We start from the raw sequence: 15483 nt of genomic DNA, 5'->3' as shown, positions 1-15483 counted from the left end.
AAATTATTCTTTTGAATACCAAAAAAAAAAAGTGAGCGTAGCAGCAAATGGCTGAGGCTGACACCCTAACAGCAGTGTTGGAGGACACCATCCAGTAGCCACATCACTCCCGGGGCAGTTCTGGCTCCAGCAAAATGAACAACATCAGCTTTGCCTTCTGCAGGAAGAGAAACCTCATCACCTTAGAAAGTTCTTTGCTGGTATTTTGCTTAAATTAACTGAGGTCCATTTCTGCTGTTTGCATTCAAGGAAATCCTGATTTGAAGAGGAAAGAGGTAGACAAGCAGGCAGTGATGGAAACTCAGCAGGCTGGCTGGGGAGTGTCATGTGGCTTTAGCAGCAGGGTGGAAAAGGACAGACAACATGACCCCAAGCCCGGGGTTCCTCTTCCACCCTGACTTCACTAGGAAGTCACCCGGTTCTGCCTTCTGAGTCTCTGAGAGTGCATGGGGTTCCTCAAGAGGCGACTTCAGAGGTGAAGGGCATCTGGGATCACTTCCTTTTCTCTAAACATTTATTTTATCACCTCGTTTAAAAAGCAAAGGATGAGATGTTGAGTGGAGAGGAGAGATGTAGAGGAGAGAGGGAAAAAGCAAAAAAGAAGTGAGGGAAGGGGAGAAAGAAGGGAAGGGAACACCAGTTCCTTCCAGATGGGAGAACTAACCCTGAGTTTGCAGGGGGGAGTGACGAGGGAAGCGCAGCACTGCTCCCCGGAGTCACTACTGCCTCCCAGCGGAGACACTTCCCTGTCCAGCTATTAAAAGGAGCTGCCACAGGTGGATCACCAGTTCCGCACAGGCCAGCTGACGTTGCCCCACTGTATATGTCCATTACAGCAGCTGGAATTTACAGGTAACAGAATCAGCAATCTGCAGGGAGGATGGGGGAAGGGAAGACCTCTTCCTATGGGTCATTAGCACAACTTTGTTTTTATTCTTTAACCCCTTAAATCTTGAGATGAAATAGTTGGGGGCATATGAAGGTAAGCCAAGGGTGTTAAGGCAGGAAACTCCATTACCCACAATACCAGCTATGAGTGAGGGCACAGCCAAGGCTTGCATCAGAGAGAATAAAATTAGGAGCCCAAAGAGCCTTGCCATGCCACACAGCCCCAGATACACACTCCAGGGAGATGCCTCGTCATCTCCAGCATCAAACTCATGCTGCAGCCCTGGATTCCATACAAAGCTCTTAAGACCCTATCTTGTTTCATTTCAATTTCACACTGGGCCTGTGGCAAATGAGACCCGCATGATTATCCCCGTTTCACACAAGACTAAGCACAGGAAGAAAAGAGCTTGCCAAAGGCTGATGGGCATCACCCAGGGGTCCTGGTGAGTCAGTGGCCGCCCTGCCAAGATCCCCTCCCTCCCTCCTCAGTAACTGCTGGGGGCTCAGGGTGGTACAGGAGGAACAGTGCCAACTGCCCCTAACAGTCAGCTCTTTCCAAGCCTCAGTTGGACATGGGAAGAATAAATATAAGAATTGGAAAAGACATTCTAAGAACATTTTCTCATTAAAAAATAGTGAACAGAGGGCCTCCCCGGTGGCACAGTGGTTGAGTGCTGGGTTGCGAAGCTGCCCACAGCCTCTACAGCACCAGTTCGATCCCCGGCCACCGGGCGAGTGTCCCACATGGTGTGCAGCCCTCTCCTGCCATGCCCGCTGCTCCCCTCTGCAGTGTACTTCATCGGTCTCCCTGTTCTGTTCTCCACTCTGGCTCTGGTGAATTCTCTCACCCTCCCGCGCTTCTGACTGTACCCAATGCTTGTATAAATAAATCTTTAAAAAAAAATCCTTTAAAAAAAAATAGTGAACAGAATGCAGCAACTACATTCATGTTTTGCAACACCCCCCCCCCCTTTTGGCCTCCCTAAGATTATTTCTGAAAAGCATGCATTGAGATGTCTATGTGAAACTGACTACTACTACTACTACTACTACTACTACTATTATGTTTCTTGTACCCCAAAGACAAACTCCCAAAGACAAGAACAAGCATCATCTGTAAACCTCAAGGACCCTTCCCTTTATGTAGAAGACCAGGTTACTTTTTATTTAGTCACCACATTTAGTCTTTCCTGAGTGGCTAATTAAAAAAGGAAAGTGGGGTCCTCCCTGGTGGCGCAGGCGGTTGAGCGCAGCGCTGTGAAGCTGTCCAAGGCCTCTGCAGTGCCGATTAGATCCCCGCCGGCCTCTGAGCAACCCACATGATGAGCCGACCGCTCCTGTCTCGCCCGCTGCTCCCCTCAGCAGTGTATTTCGTTGGTCTGCCTGTTCTGTTCCCTGCTCTGTCTCTGGTGAATCCTCTCACCCTCCCGTGCATCTGGCCTGTACCCCGGTTCTTGTATAAATAAAATAAATCTTTAAGGGCCTCCCTGGTGGTGTAGTGGTTGAGCGCTGGGCTGCGAAGCTGCCCGCAGCCTCTGCAGCGCCGGTTCGATCCCAGGCCTCTGGCGAGGGTCCCACATGGCACGCAGACTTCTCCTGCTGCCCGCTGCTCCCCTCAGCAGTGTACTTCGGTCCTTCTGCCTGCTCTGCTCCCCACTCTGGCTCTGGTGAATTCTCTCACCCTCCCGCGCTTCTGACTGTACCCAGTGCGTGTATAAATAAATAAATAAATCTTAAAAAAAAAAAAAAAAGGAAAGTGGGGGGTGAGAACTGTAAAAGGAGGAGAGGAAGGCTGCAGAAAAGAACAAAGGTGCCCTGTCCACCCCCACACCCCATAATGTAGGCTTAAGACAGAGAAGGAAGTCCAGTGACTCTGCCCAATGCAGGGGCTGTCAGAGGGGAGTAACCCAGTGGCCTTTGGGTGAAGAAAAGATTAGACTCCATCTCCATGGGGACTGGGCAGGACAGGAACTGCCTCTCACTCATCTAGTCAGGCAGAGTGGGTACTTGATGAATGTTTATTAAATTCTAAGCTGAGGGGGGTCTTTGAAATACAGCTGAGTGAATAAATAAAGGTTACAAAGACTGATCATCTTAAGCATCCAAGTTGCTCTGTGCCTCCTGGGGACAGAGAAAGGCCTAAGAGTGAGTCCAAGGTCAGTAATTCTGGCCATAAATTCAGGAAAGCTGTAAACATCCGGATACAGGAAAACATGCTCTCTGCATATGTACTATGCAAGAAACTAAAACAAAATCACCCTCATTTCCTTGAAACTGGGAAGGGCCCAGAAAAGTTTCCAATAGGCAAGGGATTATAAAAAGAATTAATGTGACAACACTTTGTTTATTATTGTAAGTTAACACATAACAAGTTATTAGTAGCCTGTTTGTTTCATGTTTTATTTCAATATAGTGAACCTAAAAATAGAATCATTCATGAATCCACCAGCTCAGCTCTACTTTTTTCTCGAAAGTTGATGTTTCTAAACTAAGAATTACTTGGGATTCTTTAGAACCCAGAGTTAAAGCCACAATGCCACATCTCCCTGGAGGAGGAAGAGTATATACAGAAAATTGCTTAATTTATATATAATTCATATGCCATAAAATTCAACCCCTAATGGGGCATAATTCAGGGGGTTTTAGTATATAATAGTTTTTTTATTTTTATTTTTATTTTTTTTTAAAGATTTATTTATTTATTTATACAAGAACCAGGGTAAAGGCCAGATGTGCAGGAGAGTGAGAGGATTCACCAGAGACAGAGTGGGGAACAGAACAGGCAGACTGACAAAATACACTGCTGAGGGGAGCAGTAGGTGAGACAGGAGAGGTCTGCTCGCCATGTGGGACCCTCGCCAGCCGGCCGGGATCGAACTGGCACTGCAGAGGCCTTGGACAGCTTCACAGCGCTGAGCTCAACCACCTGCGCCACCAGGGGAGGCCCCACAATTTTTTTTAAAGATTTATTTTTATACAAGAGTTGGGGTACAGGTCAGTGGCGTGGAAGGGTGAGAGGATTCACCAGAGACGGAGCGGGGAGCAGAACAGGCAGATGGACCAAAATACACTGCTGAGGGGAGCAGCATGCAAGACAGGAGAGGTCTGCTGTGCCATGTGGGTATCTCCCTGGCCAGCCGGAATCGAACCCGCACTGAGAGGCTGTGGACAGCTTCACAGCGTTGCACTCAACCCGCCGTGCCACCAGGGAGGCCCAAGTATATTCATAGTTATACAATCATCAGCACTGTCTACTTAGAATATTTTTATCACCACTCCCATTATTTCCATTCTCATTCACTGCCCGTCTTCCCCCTCCTCTTCCCCCAGGTCCTTGACAACCACTATTTTCTGTCTCTGTAAATTTGCCTGTTCTGAACATAGGAATGGAATTATGCAATATGTAACCTTTGTGATGGGCTTCTTTCACTGAACATACTGTGAACTTAGCCACTCATTGATGCTGTAGCCAAGTATCCATTCCTTCTTATTGCTGAAAGATAGCTGGTTGTATGTGTAGGCCACATTCTACTTGTGCAACCATCAGCTCATGGACACTTGGGTTGTCCCCACTCTGGCTATTATGAGCAATGCTCCTATGAACACACATGTACAAGTTTTGTGTGAATATATAGTCTCAATTCCGATCTATGAGCATATACTGAGAAGCGGTACTGCTGGGTTATATGGTAACTCCAATTTTACCTTTTGAGGAACTGCCCAAGTGTTTTTCACATTTTTGCCCTCCCAACAGCAGTGGATGAGAGTTCCAACTTCACATCCTCACTAACACTTGTTATTTTCCATTTCTTTTCTTAAATTTTAGGATAGCCAGCCTAGTGGGTGTGAAGTGGTATCTAATGGTAGTTTTGACTGCATTGATATTGCTAATGATGCTTCACATCTTTTTAAGACTTATTCGTTATGTGTCTGTTCTTGGAGACATGCCTAGTTAAATCCTTTGCCCATTTTCTAACTAGTTTGTCTTTTTATTAAGTTATAAGAGTTGCCAGTACACGCAGGGATACAACTCCCTGAGCGGCTGTAATCTGCAAATATTTTCCCCCATCTGTGGGTTGGCATTTTACTTTTGTAGTGTCCTTTTAAGAACAAAATTTTAAGGTTGAAAAATTATAGTTTATCCTTTTGTCACTTGTACTTTTGGTGGTGTATCAAATAAGACTGTCCAACTCAAGATTACAAAGAATTATTCCTTGTTTCTATATATTTTCCAAGAGTTAGTTTTAGGTTAGTAGTTTTTTTGTTTGTAACATTGGTTTGTAACACTATGTGTGTGCATGAAATTTAGGGGAACAGGGACATACCTCCTCAGATGTATGTCACCACACACCACCCAGCATCAAAGCACCCACACAGCCCCTATACCTAGACCATTGGGGCCCCTCCTCACTTTGTTTCCACACTCCCTTACTCCCTCTCTAGTACCCTAAATTCTGCAGTAATATTTCTAGGGTTTGTTTTATCAGTTCCTTTTTTTTATTTCTCTATATTTCACATGAGTGAAATTATCTGGCCTTTGTCTTTCTTCCTCTGACTTATTTCGCCTGGTATTATCCCCTGCTTGGTATTATCCATCCATGTTGTCTAAATGGCAAAGGTTCATTTATTTTCACAGCTAAGTAGTTTTCCATCATGTATTTATATACATGATGGAAAACTACTTAGCTGTGAAAATCTTCTTAAATGTTTGTTTAGATTTTGTTTTCTAGTCCCTGTACTAAAATGTTCACTTCATGAGGTCAAGGACTTGATCAGTCTTATTTATCGCCAAGTCTTAGAATGATGCCTTAGATATAACAATATTTACCAAATGAAGAAGGAATAAATGAAGTTATACAGAAACACATTCTTCCAAGTCAGGCTGGTCTAACCCTAATGGTTGTTTACTATCCTCAAAGTACCCCAGGACACTCTGGTGACAACATATGGATGCCCCACTAATATCAGCTGGCCACGGTGACATCTTAGCCAGGGATGTAAGTTCACTGGCATTTGGAGTGAGAGCTTACTCACTACTTGTCCCGACAGGAATGATTTTACCAGACTGACTAGTCAGTTTACTTGGCACCTGTAAGGCCAGTGAGCTTTTAAACTGGGAGGGGTGGGGAAAGAGTATAGGGGTTAGGGAAGAGGCGTGAGGGATGTGAGCAGAACTCAGTCAATATCTGACTAAGGGCAGAAAGTAACAGGGAAGAAAAGGCAAGTGTTTCAGTGCAGTGTCAGCAGTGTCAGCAGGGACCCTTACAACAGGCTCAGGCAGCACCACTGGCTAGTAACACAGAACTACTCATCTGTCACACATGGTCTACCCTCGGGCTTCTCCAATTCTAAGGGGCCTGAAAACCGCCAGACAGCTTATCAAACAGATTCAACAGATTACTCGGCTGTTGCCCAGAGAATTCAATTCATTAGGTCAGGGTGGGTCCTACAACACTGCCCACCTTGCAAGCTCCTGGGTGAGGACCATACTGCTGGCAGCAAGACTGTGCTGTCCATGTAGCTACTAAGTACCTGAAATATGGCCAGTGTGATCAAGGAATTAAATTTTTCATTTTATTCAATATGATTTTATTTACATGAAGGATAAAGAGCCACATGTAGCTAATGGCTATAGCATCTCTATAATGCAGATAGTACACTTCCATCACTGTGGAATGTGCCATTGGACTCTACAGTATCTGGAAGCTCTGCTGGAAACTGTAATTTCAGCCTCTTCTCTCCTAATTCCCAACTTGGTCACACACTAAGGAGAGTTGGGGTTAGGCCAGAAGTATCCACTACTCAGGCAAGTCATTTGCTGACAAGGTCCTGGCCTCTCGTGGGGGAAGGAGACGGAGGCAGATTGCAGGGCGAATGGCTAACAGTTGGGAGTCTTTGCAGATAAGGAAGACTGGCTGTGTCAGAGGAAAGGTGAAGAGCAGCCTCTGAGCCGCTGGGTAGTGCTCACAGCCACCTCTCTGGAAAAAGGTAGAGCTTTCTAGTCTCCACCTCCCGAGTGTGGGCTTATAGGAAAAGGGACAAAGCTAAGGCTTTTAGCAGTCAAGCTGCTGGGGCTTTGGCAGTTAAACTGCTAGTGAGGAGGGGTGTCTGTGGAGAAGTCACCAGCTTACCACATGGGGCTTTAGCTTGGACCTTGATGTCTGCTCAGCAGATGCTGCCTAGGGAAGGACAGACACAGCACCTGGCCACATGCCAGCCTGTGGATATTCTCTCTCTCTGTCTCCTCATTTTTCTTTACTCCCTGTGTAAATAACTGCTGTTATTGTTTCTGACTGTGCATCTGCTTTTAGGTATTCTGCATTCTTAAGCACATGGGTGAGGACTGGGTCAACCCAGTTCCCCTGGGTTTGCTCAGTTTCAGCCATACTCACACTGAACACTTTAATGTCGTTTCTGTTTCGTATTTCTTCCACAAGGGCCAGAGGTTTTCCTTTTGGTATTGGGATGGTGCCGAGGACTACAGTCCCTGGGGTGGACAGTGTCTGACGAACAGCCTGGATGAAAGGCTGACTGAAGAGCTCCATCTTCCCAATCTCATCAATGACACACACTCCATACTCAGGGCCACTTCTGGAACTTGCCTGCAGATGACAAAGACATTAATTGGAACATTAGAGTCACATCAGGCAAAGGCCCAGGGGTCCTCAGCCCCAGTCACTCACCAACCAACAGTTATACCAAGGTGAGTGAGCTACACTTTGGAAGTCAGTCACCCAGTCCACATGGAACAATTAATTAGCAAACTAATCTGGAAGGACTCCTTTGGAGAGGGCAGCATCCAGAAAATTCAATTCCCTGTGCCATCCAGTTTCCTTGGCAATTGCTCCGACCAAGCTTTATATTTATATACACCCAGGAAAAAAGTAGGACTCAAATGCCTCAGGTGTGAAAGAAATGAGACAACTGGTCTGGGAACTCTTTTTATTAATACTACCTTCTTTTTTTTTTTTTCCCAATTTTGAGTCATATAAGCTATCTTCTAGGAAGAGGTTACTGCTGTAGGCAGATACCTGTGTATTTCATAATCTGCACTAAGAGGGAAAGAAAAAAGAAGTGAAAATTAAAAGACATCTTAAAAAGCTTAAGAAAAAGTGAGCAGAATTTTTGCCCTTTAAATTCCAGAATCCTTTTTAATGACTGATACCCATTTGTGGACATTACTTCCTTGAAAACCCCACAGGAACAGGCGAGCAACCAGACTCCAAGAGGGTTGTCCAGCTACTGAGAGTCACACTCTTTGTAGACCCCTCCCACACAGTACCAACTGAATTGGGTCTGTGTGGCCGCTAGAACAGAACAGAACTGATTTTAAGATTAGGTAAGAAAGACTACTATTTCCTTATAGACGTTCCTCAAAAACAAAAAATAGAAATTCTATACAATCCATTATCCCATTTCTGGATATTTACCCTAAGAACATGAGAACATGAATTCAAAAGCATAGATGCACCCCCATAATTCATCACAGCATTATTCACAACAGCCAAGAGCTGGAAACAACACAAGTGCCCATTTACCCATGAGTAGATAAAGATTATTATTCAGTTATTTAAGAAAAAAAAGATGAAATCCTGCCATTTGCAATAATATGGATGAACCTAGAAAGCACTGTGCTAAGTAAAATAAGTCAGATGGATAAAGACAAACGCTGATTTCACCCGTAATTAGAAGATAAAACAAAAGCTTTTAGAATATAAGAACAAAACAGTGGTTACCAGAAGAGAAGAGAAAGGGAGGGGGGTAACTTGGATAAAAGATACCAATTGGATGGAGAAGAACAGAAACTAGACCTTTAGTAGGGAACACAGTGTAGCATACAGATGTTAATTCACAAAGTTGTACGCATGAAACATATGTAATGATATAATCCATGTTACTCCAATTAAAAACAAAGACTACTGTTTCCAGCTTGGTCTTAATCCCTTTCTCTGAGACCACTCACTCCAGAACACTGCTGTCGTGTTATGAGGACACTCAGAGCCAAGTGCTAAGGATCCCAGCAACCACGAGGCTGAACTGGCATGTGGACCTTTTCTAGTCCAGCCTAGGTGACTGCCGCCAGGCTAACACTTGACATTGAGGCTGAACCACCCAACTAAGCCCATTCCTGGCTTCCTGACACAGGGAAACTATGAGAGATAATAAATATTTGTTGTTTTAAACTGCTAAATTTGGGCCTCCCCTGGTGGTGCAGCAGTTGAGCGCTGAACTGCAAAGCTGCCCTCAGCCTCTGCAGTGCAGGTTTGATCCCCGGCCACCGGTGAGGGTCCCACACGGCGCGCAGACCTCTCCTGCCACGTCCTCTGCTCCCCTCAGCAGTGTATTTCGTCAGTCTGCCTGTTCTGTTCCCCACTCTGGCTCTGGTGAATTCTCTCACCCTCCCGCGCTTCTGACTGTACCCAGTGCTTGTGTAAAATAAATAATAAATAAATCTTTAAAAAAATAAAATAAATTGCTAAATTTGGGGGCAGTATGCTACAGACTAAATAAGTCCTTTCCAGAAAGTCTTCCTAGAGAAAGCTGCTATGACTTTGAATAGTTTCTTCAGAGCAGGGACACAACAGAACACATAATACTTCACTGAATGCTTAGTGACAAGCATATCTTATTTATTTACCATTCTTGTTTATTTTTTCACAATGTAGGATTTCTCCCCTCCAGTCCTCCACCACACTCCACTATGCTATCGTCGCCCTCCACCACCTCCACCCCGCACCCCCATTCTTTACTCCCCACCAATGTCTCAGACCTATGGTCTCAGATCGAGGGTCAGTCCTGCAGCTTGTCTTTGTCTGATCCATTGTGACAAGCATGTTCTACATATCTTTGTATAAATGATTATTTTGAAACCTGTATGTAAAGCAGATTTACTTAGTACTTTTTACTTTAGTTCTTAGACTCCTTAATAATGACATCAATACATTATCAGAATGTTTGGTTGAGTTAAGCTTAAGTCTGCTCCACCACACTACAGCTGCACCAGAGCTATACTACAGTGTGGCCTGTGTTGTGGTGCACACGGCAGACAGTGGAAGGAGGGGCTCAGGGGGCAGAGCCTAAAGCTTTGTATGGTGTCCAGAGGGGTGGAGATTTTGTTCAACAGTTGAGACATCCTAAGGCAGGAAGGATCCCAAATCATGCTTGACAGGCCACTAGCTGCGTGGAGTCAAGCAGACAAGCTAGACATCTTAGTTACAGACAATATGAAGTTGTGGGGGCGAAACCCAGAGCAACTGGAGGGAAGCATTAGAACTGAGGTTTTCAAGCTTTTTGGAAGTGGCATCCTCTTTATTTTCCTACTTAGTATCATATGCATGTAACAAAGTTCCCCACTCATTTTATTAGCAGAAAGAATGGGAAGGGATCCACTGTAATTATCTGAGGATGAGAGGTCTAAACAATCACTCAAACTTCGGCATTTCTAGCGCTCCTCATTCCTTCTTCCAAAATGAGTGTCACACCGGGAGAAATAAAGCAGCTATCAGCCACCTGGTCTTCAGGATATAGACAGTCAACAGCAGAAGGGCAGGCCATTCCAACCGACCTGACTCTTACCAAGGAGTGTTTGGGACATTTTGCTGCCTCCAGGACTATGGATAATCATAGATGTTATCTTTCCAGCAACTAAGAGCCAAACAGAATCTACTCTTGCACATCAAAATGAAAGTTTCGAAAGCAGTCAATTCAGACAAAGAGAATCAATGTGTGTGCCCAGTAGTCAAATGCACTGGGCAAAGGTGTAAATACATGAGTGGGCACACATATAAAGCACAGGGCTCTACAATTGCCCTTCCTGAGACTCTCTGATGAGTGCTCACATTACTGAATCTTCTGCACAGGTGTCTAGACATACCCGCCTGCATACATTATTTCCTACCAACTGGAAATGCTTGTTTTAAAACCTTAGCTTAAATAAAATCTCAATGTGGTACAGAATGAGGGACTTTTTTTAACCAGGAACTCTAGGAATAAAAAAAAAAAACAAGTCTGGGATTTTCAGTGAAAAATGAAGCTATTGTTGCTCTTCTGAGAGACAGCAGATGCTAAGTCACTCAGAAGCCTATAAATACTTTGCTTGTTGTCCTAATTATCTAATGAACATTATCAAGAATTTAAAAGAACCATTATTATGTTAAGAATTATTTTATTTATATATATTAAGCAATTTTAGAAGGTAACAAAATATAAACCAGTAAAAAATACACGACTGTGTTTACACTGTTCTAATTTCTCCTCTGAGCTCATCAAGATGGCCTGATGACTCAGGTTTGAAGCCATCAGGACCTGCCGTTTCCAGTGGTGGGGAAGTAATAAAGGGTTCCTGGACTAGCTACAGCAGAGATAGGGATGAGGAGTGTGTGAAGAACTTCAGGCTCTGAGCACACTATCTGGGATGCGGTCTTTCTCCCTCACACCCCTCTCTCCCTAGGGGACAATACACGCAGCATCATTACTAAGGGCTCCGCTACAGCTTTCTGTCACCACACCCCTCTCTTAGGCTTCCATTTCAGTAGATCACACATTTTCACTGTCACAAAGGGTGAGAAAAGCATCTCTGTGCAAAGCCTATTTTAGTTCCTTTGTTCTAAGGGAAAAGATATTTCCTTAGGATGGAGTCCTAAATTGACCGGCCAGGGGTGAGAGAAGCTATGAATAATTTTATAGCTTTGGTTGCACTCAACTCGTTTGCTTTCCAGAAAGACTAAAATCGATTTAGAGCAACAACAAAATATCTTTATACCAGTTATGCCAGAGACATGAAAATAGTGTGATCTCTCTGTTCTTTGTTTAATCTTTGTGTATACTTTGAAGACTACAAAGAAAATGTAAACCTAAAATAAGCCATTTCAATTACCCAAAATAGGACCTAGGAAAAGCTAACTAGTCTTTGCAGAATTCTGAATTATTTACATAGCAAGTGTCTTTGGCGGTATTTTTTTTTTTTCATATGCAACACACACTCCCTTCTGAGTTTGCCTGCCCAGACCAGCAAATACCAGAAGTCATGGGAGAGAAGGGTCAGGGATATCTGCCCAAAGTCAGGCAGCAGAACTGAAGCCTCCCCCTAAATAGCCACAAGTTCTGGGGAATCCAGAAAGGCCAATGGTGAAAACAACAGCTATGAACTAGCAAGCCCACAATTGACCTTCTTAGGTTATTAGCTAAAAATGCAGAGCTACAATTAGATCTTTGTGTGTATTTATGCCAAGTCCAAAAGCTTCAGAATTCCTTAGTAGTCTGGTGGCATGCTGACTGTGTGTCCTCAGGGAGCAAAAACACAGGCCAACAGCCAGGCAAGATGTCTAGACTGCCCGGCACTCCCTGCAGCCCATCCCTTCCCCAATTAGGACACACTCTGGATGGAAGCTGCCCCTACCCACATGCCAGAGATCCCTGCCCCAGGTCAGCAGATTAGTTCTGAGGTGCCCCCTGAAATGTCCTCACTGGCCTCCCCAGGACTCACCCACATGAGCACCTGACCACAAAACACCCTGGTATTTTCTAAGCTACAAGGACTATTTATTCTACTACTGAAACAGGATAGTCAGCCCAGTGGGACCAGGAACCCAATACTTCTCATGATCCCAGTGCCTAGGGGCCAGCATCGATTCTGGGCTTATGCATCCCACAAATGACAGATTTTTTGTTTGCCCTGGCCCCCAGGCTCCTAGCAAACACAAACGAGACCTCTGATGCAAGGGCACTCCCAAGATATTGACACCCATCACTTTACTCAATTTCTTAAGAAAAATAATCAGAACTACCCCTATGTTTGCACCTCTTAGCAGGCAGAAACTATTGTACTTTACAACATTATGGCATTCAGTTCCAATAATTTCATGTTGCATCTCTGTTTTAGATAGAAAGAAAGGATATTAGAGATCAAGCAATTTATCCAAAGTGACAGAGCTGGGGGTCAAACTCAGGATTATCTAACATTAAAGCTTTCTTCTCTAGCCCATATGCAATACCACCTGCACGCTTTTATTCTTTTAATTTTTTTTCACATTTTATTTAAATTTTATTTTTTATATTCCCCATACAATTACAACCCCGTTATTTTGACCCCAAGCCCTCCTTTCCCCGCCCCCCACCCCCCATAGAGTGTCTCTGGTTCATAGTTGTTTGTTGATTTTGATATTTTTTTTTCTTATAGTTATTCTTTTTCCTGGTCCCTTATTTAAGTTTTCTAGATTCCTGCTATGAGTCAGACCATCCGGTATTTTTCTTTTTCTTTCTGGCTTATTTCGCTGAGCATGATCCCTTCCAGCGCCATCCATGTTGCTACAAATTGCATGTGTTTATCTTTTTGGAATGCTGAGTAATATTCCATGGTGTATATGATCCAGTCATCTATTTCTTCTTGATCCAGTCATCTATTTTTGGGTATTTGGGTTGTTACCAAAGCTTAGCTATTGTAAACAGTGCTTCTATAAACATAGGGGTGCAGGTGCTCTTTGGAATTGATGTTTCTGTGTCCTTTGGGTAAATACCTAGGAGTGGAATTGCTGGAGCATATGGAAGCTCTATGTTTAGTAGGTCAAGAAATCTCCACACAGCTCTCCATAGTGGTTGGACCAGTTTGCACTCCCAACAGTACAGGAGAGTTCCTTTTTCTCCACAATCTCACCAACATTTGTTGTTGCTAGTTTTTTTAATATGTGCCATTCTCACTGTGTGAGATGGTATCTCATTGTAGTTTTGATTTGCATTTCCCTGATTACAAGTGATGTTGAACATTTTTTCATATGCCTGTTGGCCATTTGCATTTCTTCTTCAGAGAAGTTTCTTTTTAGCTCTTCTGCCCATTTTTTTGACTGGATTATTTTCTTTGTTTTTGTTGAGTCTCATCAGCTCTTTGTAGATTTTTTGTGATCAGTCCTTTATCATTAGTGCTGTGTGCAAAATGTTCTCCTAGTCGATGGGATTTCTCTTTGTTTTTGTTATTGTCTCTTTTGCTGTGCAGAAGCTCTTTAATTTGATGTGGTCCCAGTTGTTTATCTTTGCCTTCACTATCACTGCTTTGGGTGATGTGTCTGTAAAGATGTCTTTGAGGTGCGTATCATGTAGTGTTTCACCTATTATTTCCTTCTATGTATTTTATGGTTTCAGGTCTTTAATCCATTTTGAGTTGGTTTTTGTGCATGGTGTTAGGTAGTAGTCAAGCTTCATTCTTTTGCATGCAGCGACCCAGTTTTCCCAGTACCATTTATTGAACAAACTTTCTTTGCGCCAATGCATATTCTTTGCTCCTTTGTCAAAGATTAGTTGACCATAAATCTGTGGGTTTATTTCTGGATTTTCTATTTGATTCCATTGGTCTGTGTGTCTGTTCTTGTTCCACCTGCATGCTTTTTATATGAAGAAGGAATCTAATAAATTCTCCTAACCATTGAGAAACTACTTTTCCCTCCAATGAGAAGGAACTGTGCTTTAGTTTCTGGGGTCTATAAGGTATAACCATGAAAAAATAATCCTATGACTTTCAGTAGTTACATACTTGGGGTCTCAGAACAATTAATATCACCAACATCATTTTAACAAGTATGTAGTTACATACTTGGGGTCTCAGAACAATTAATATCACCAACATCATTTTAACAAGCATAGACACTTGCTAATGGTCAACTTTAGTGGGCAGATGTGACTGCAGGTGAAAGGTCCTGGGTCAGGAGCACACAGCACAGGCGACAGGGCCAGGGACACCAGTTTATACTAACTCCTGCCCCTTCCTTATCAGCTGGCAGTGTTCATCATAACTAATTTTTTTTTAATTCCACTTGCTTGGTGGAATCAAATTCCACTTGATTATACATTTTAATCAGTATTTAAGCATTTGATAAAAGTTTGGTGTGTTGGATCTCTAATATCCTATTATTAGAAACTGCCTGAGGGAGAGAAAGGTGATTGTTTTTCCTACAGTAAAATGATGATGATACTTTTTCTAATTACTGAGGTAAATGGATACAAAAAGAGGTATGCAGGGCCTCCCTGATGGCGCAATGAGTTAAGACACAGCCTCTGAGGCATTCCGCAGCCACTACAGCACAAGTTTGATCCCCGGCCAGGGAGCTACCCACATGGCGCAGCAGACCTCTCCTGACTTGCCTGCTGCTCTCCTCAGCAGTGTATTTCAATCAGTCTGTTCTGTTCCCCACTCTGTCTCTGGTAAATCCTCTGGCCCCCCACACTTCTGGCCTATAACCCAACTCTTATATGCATAAATAAATGGATCTTTAAAAAAAAAAAAGGCATGCAGCTTAGATTAACCATTAAGGGTCTTTTTTAAAATGAAGTATAACTGACATAGAACATATAAGTCTCAGGTGTACATAATGACCTATTTGTATATGCATTATGGCTTTTCCAATTCAGTTTTTGAATGTAGAGATGCTAGGTTTATTAGTTATTGTTACAGAAAGTATTTCAAAAGGCAGAGTAGTTAAATTTTCTTTCTGTTAAAGCCTCAAGAGAAGACTTTTTGTCTTCAGATAATCTAATACAGTGTAAATAAATCAGAATTGGGAGAAATTTTGATGAATAGCATGTTCATGGTCTTCAAGTTTCTCC

General features: G+C 43.3%; 1 protein-coding gene across 2 annotated transcripts in view; it reads right to left on the bottom strand.

Moving 5' to 3' along the window:
* Nucleotides 1-15483, bottom strand: part of NTPCR (nucleoside-triphosphatase, cancer-related) — a gene marked incomplete at both ends in the record, with an annotated part of 29390 nt that overhangs the window by 780 nt on the left and 13127 nt on the right. Inside the window, one exon of one of the 2 annotated variants that reach the window (XM_084253354.1) lies at nt 7284-7493. The exons of the other annotated variant lie outside the window; for it this stretch is intronic. Within the exon in view, the coding sequence (XP_084109480.1) occupies nt 7284-7493 (210 nt within the window). The remainder of the gene's footprint in view (nt 1-7283; nt 7494-15483) is intronic. 2 annotated transcript variants of the gene reach the window in all.

Source organism: Talpa europaea, assembly GCF_964194135.1.
Source record: "Talpa europaea genome assembly, chromosome: 14".
Taxonomy (NCBI): Eukaryota; Metazoa; Chordata; class Mammalia; order Eulipotyphla; family Talpidae; genus Talpa; species Talpa europaea.
Note: the sequence above shows the minus strand (reverse complement) of the source record. Positions and strands in the feature narration are given on the sequence as shown.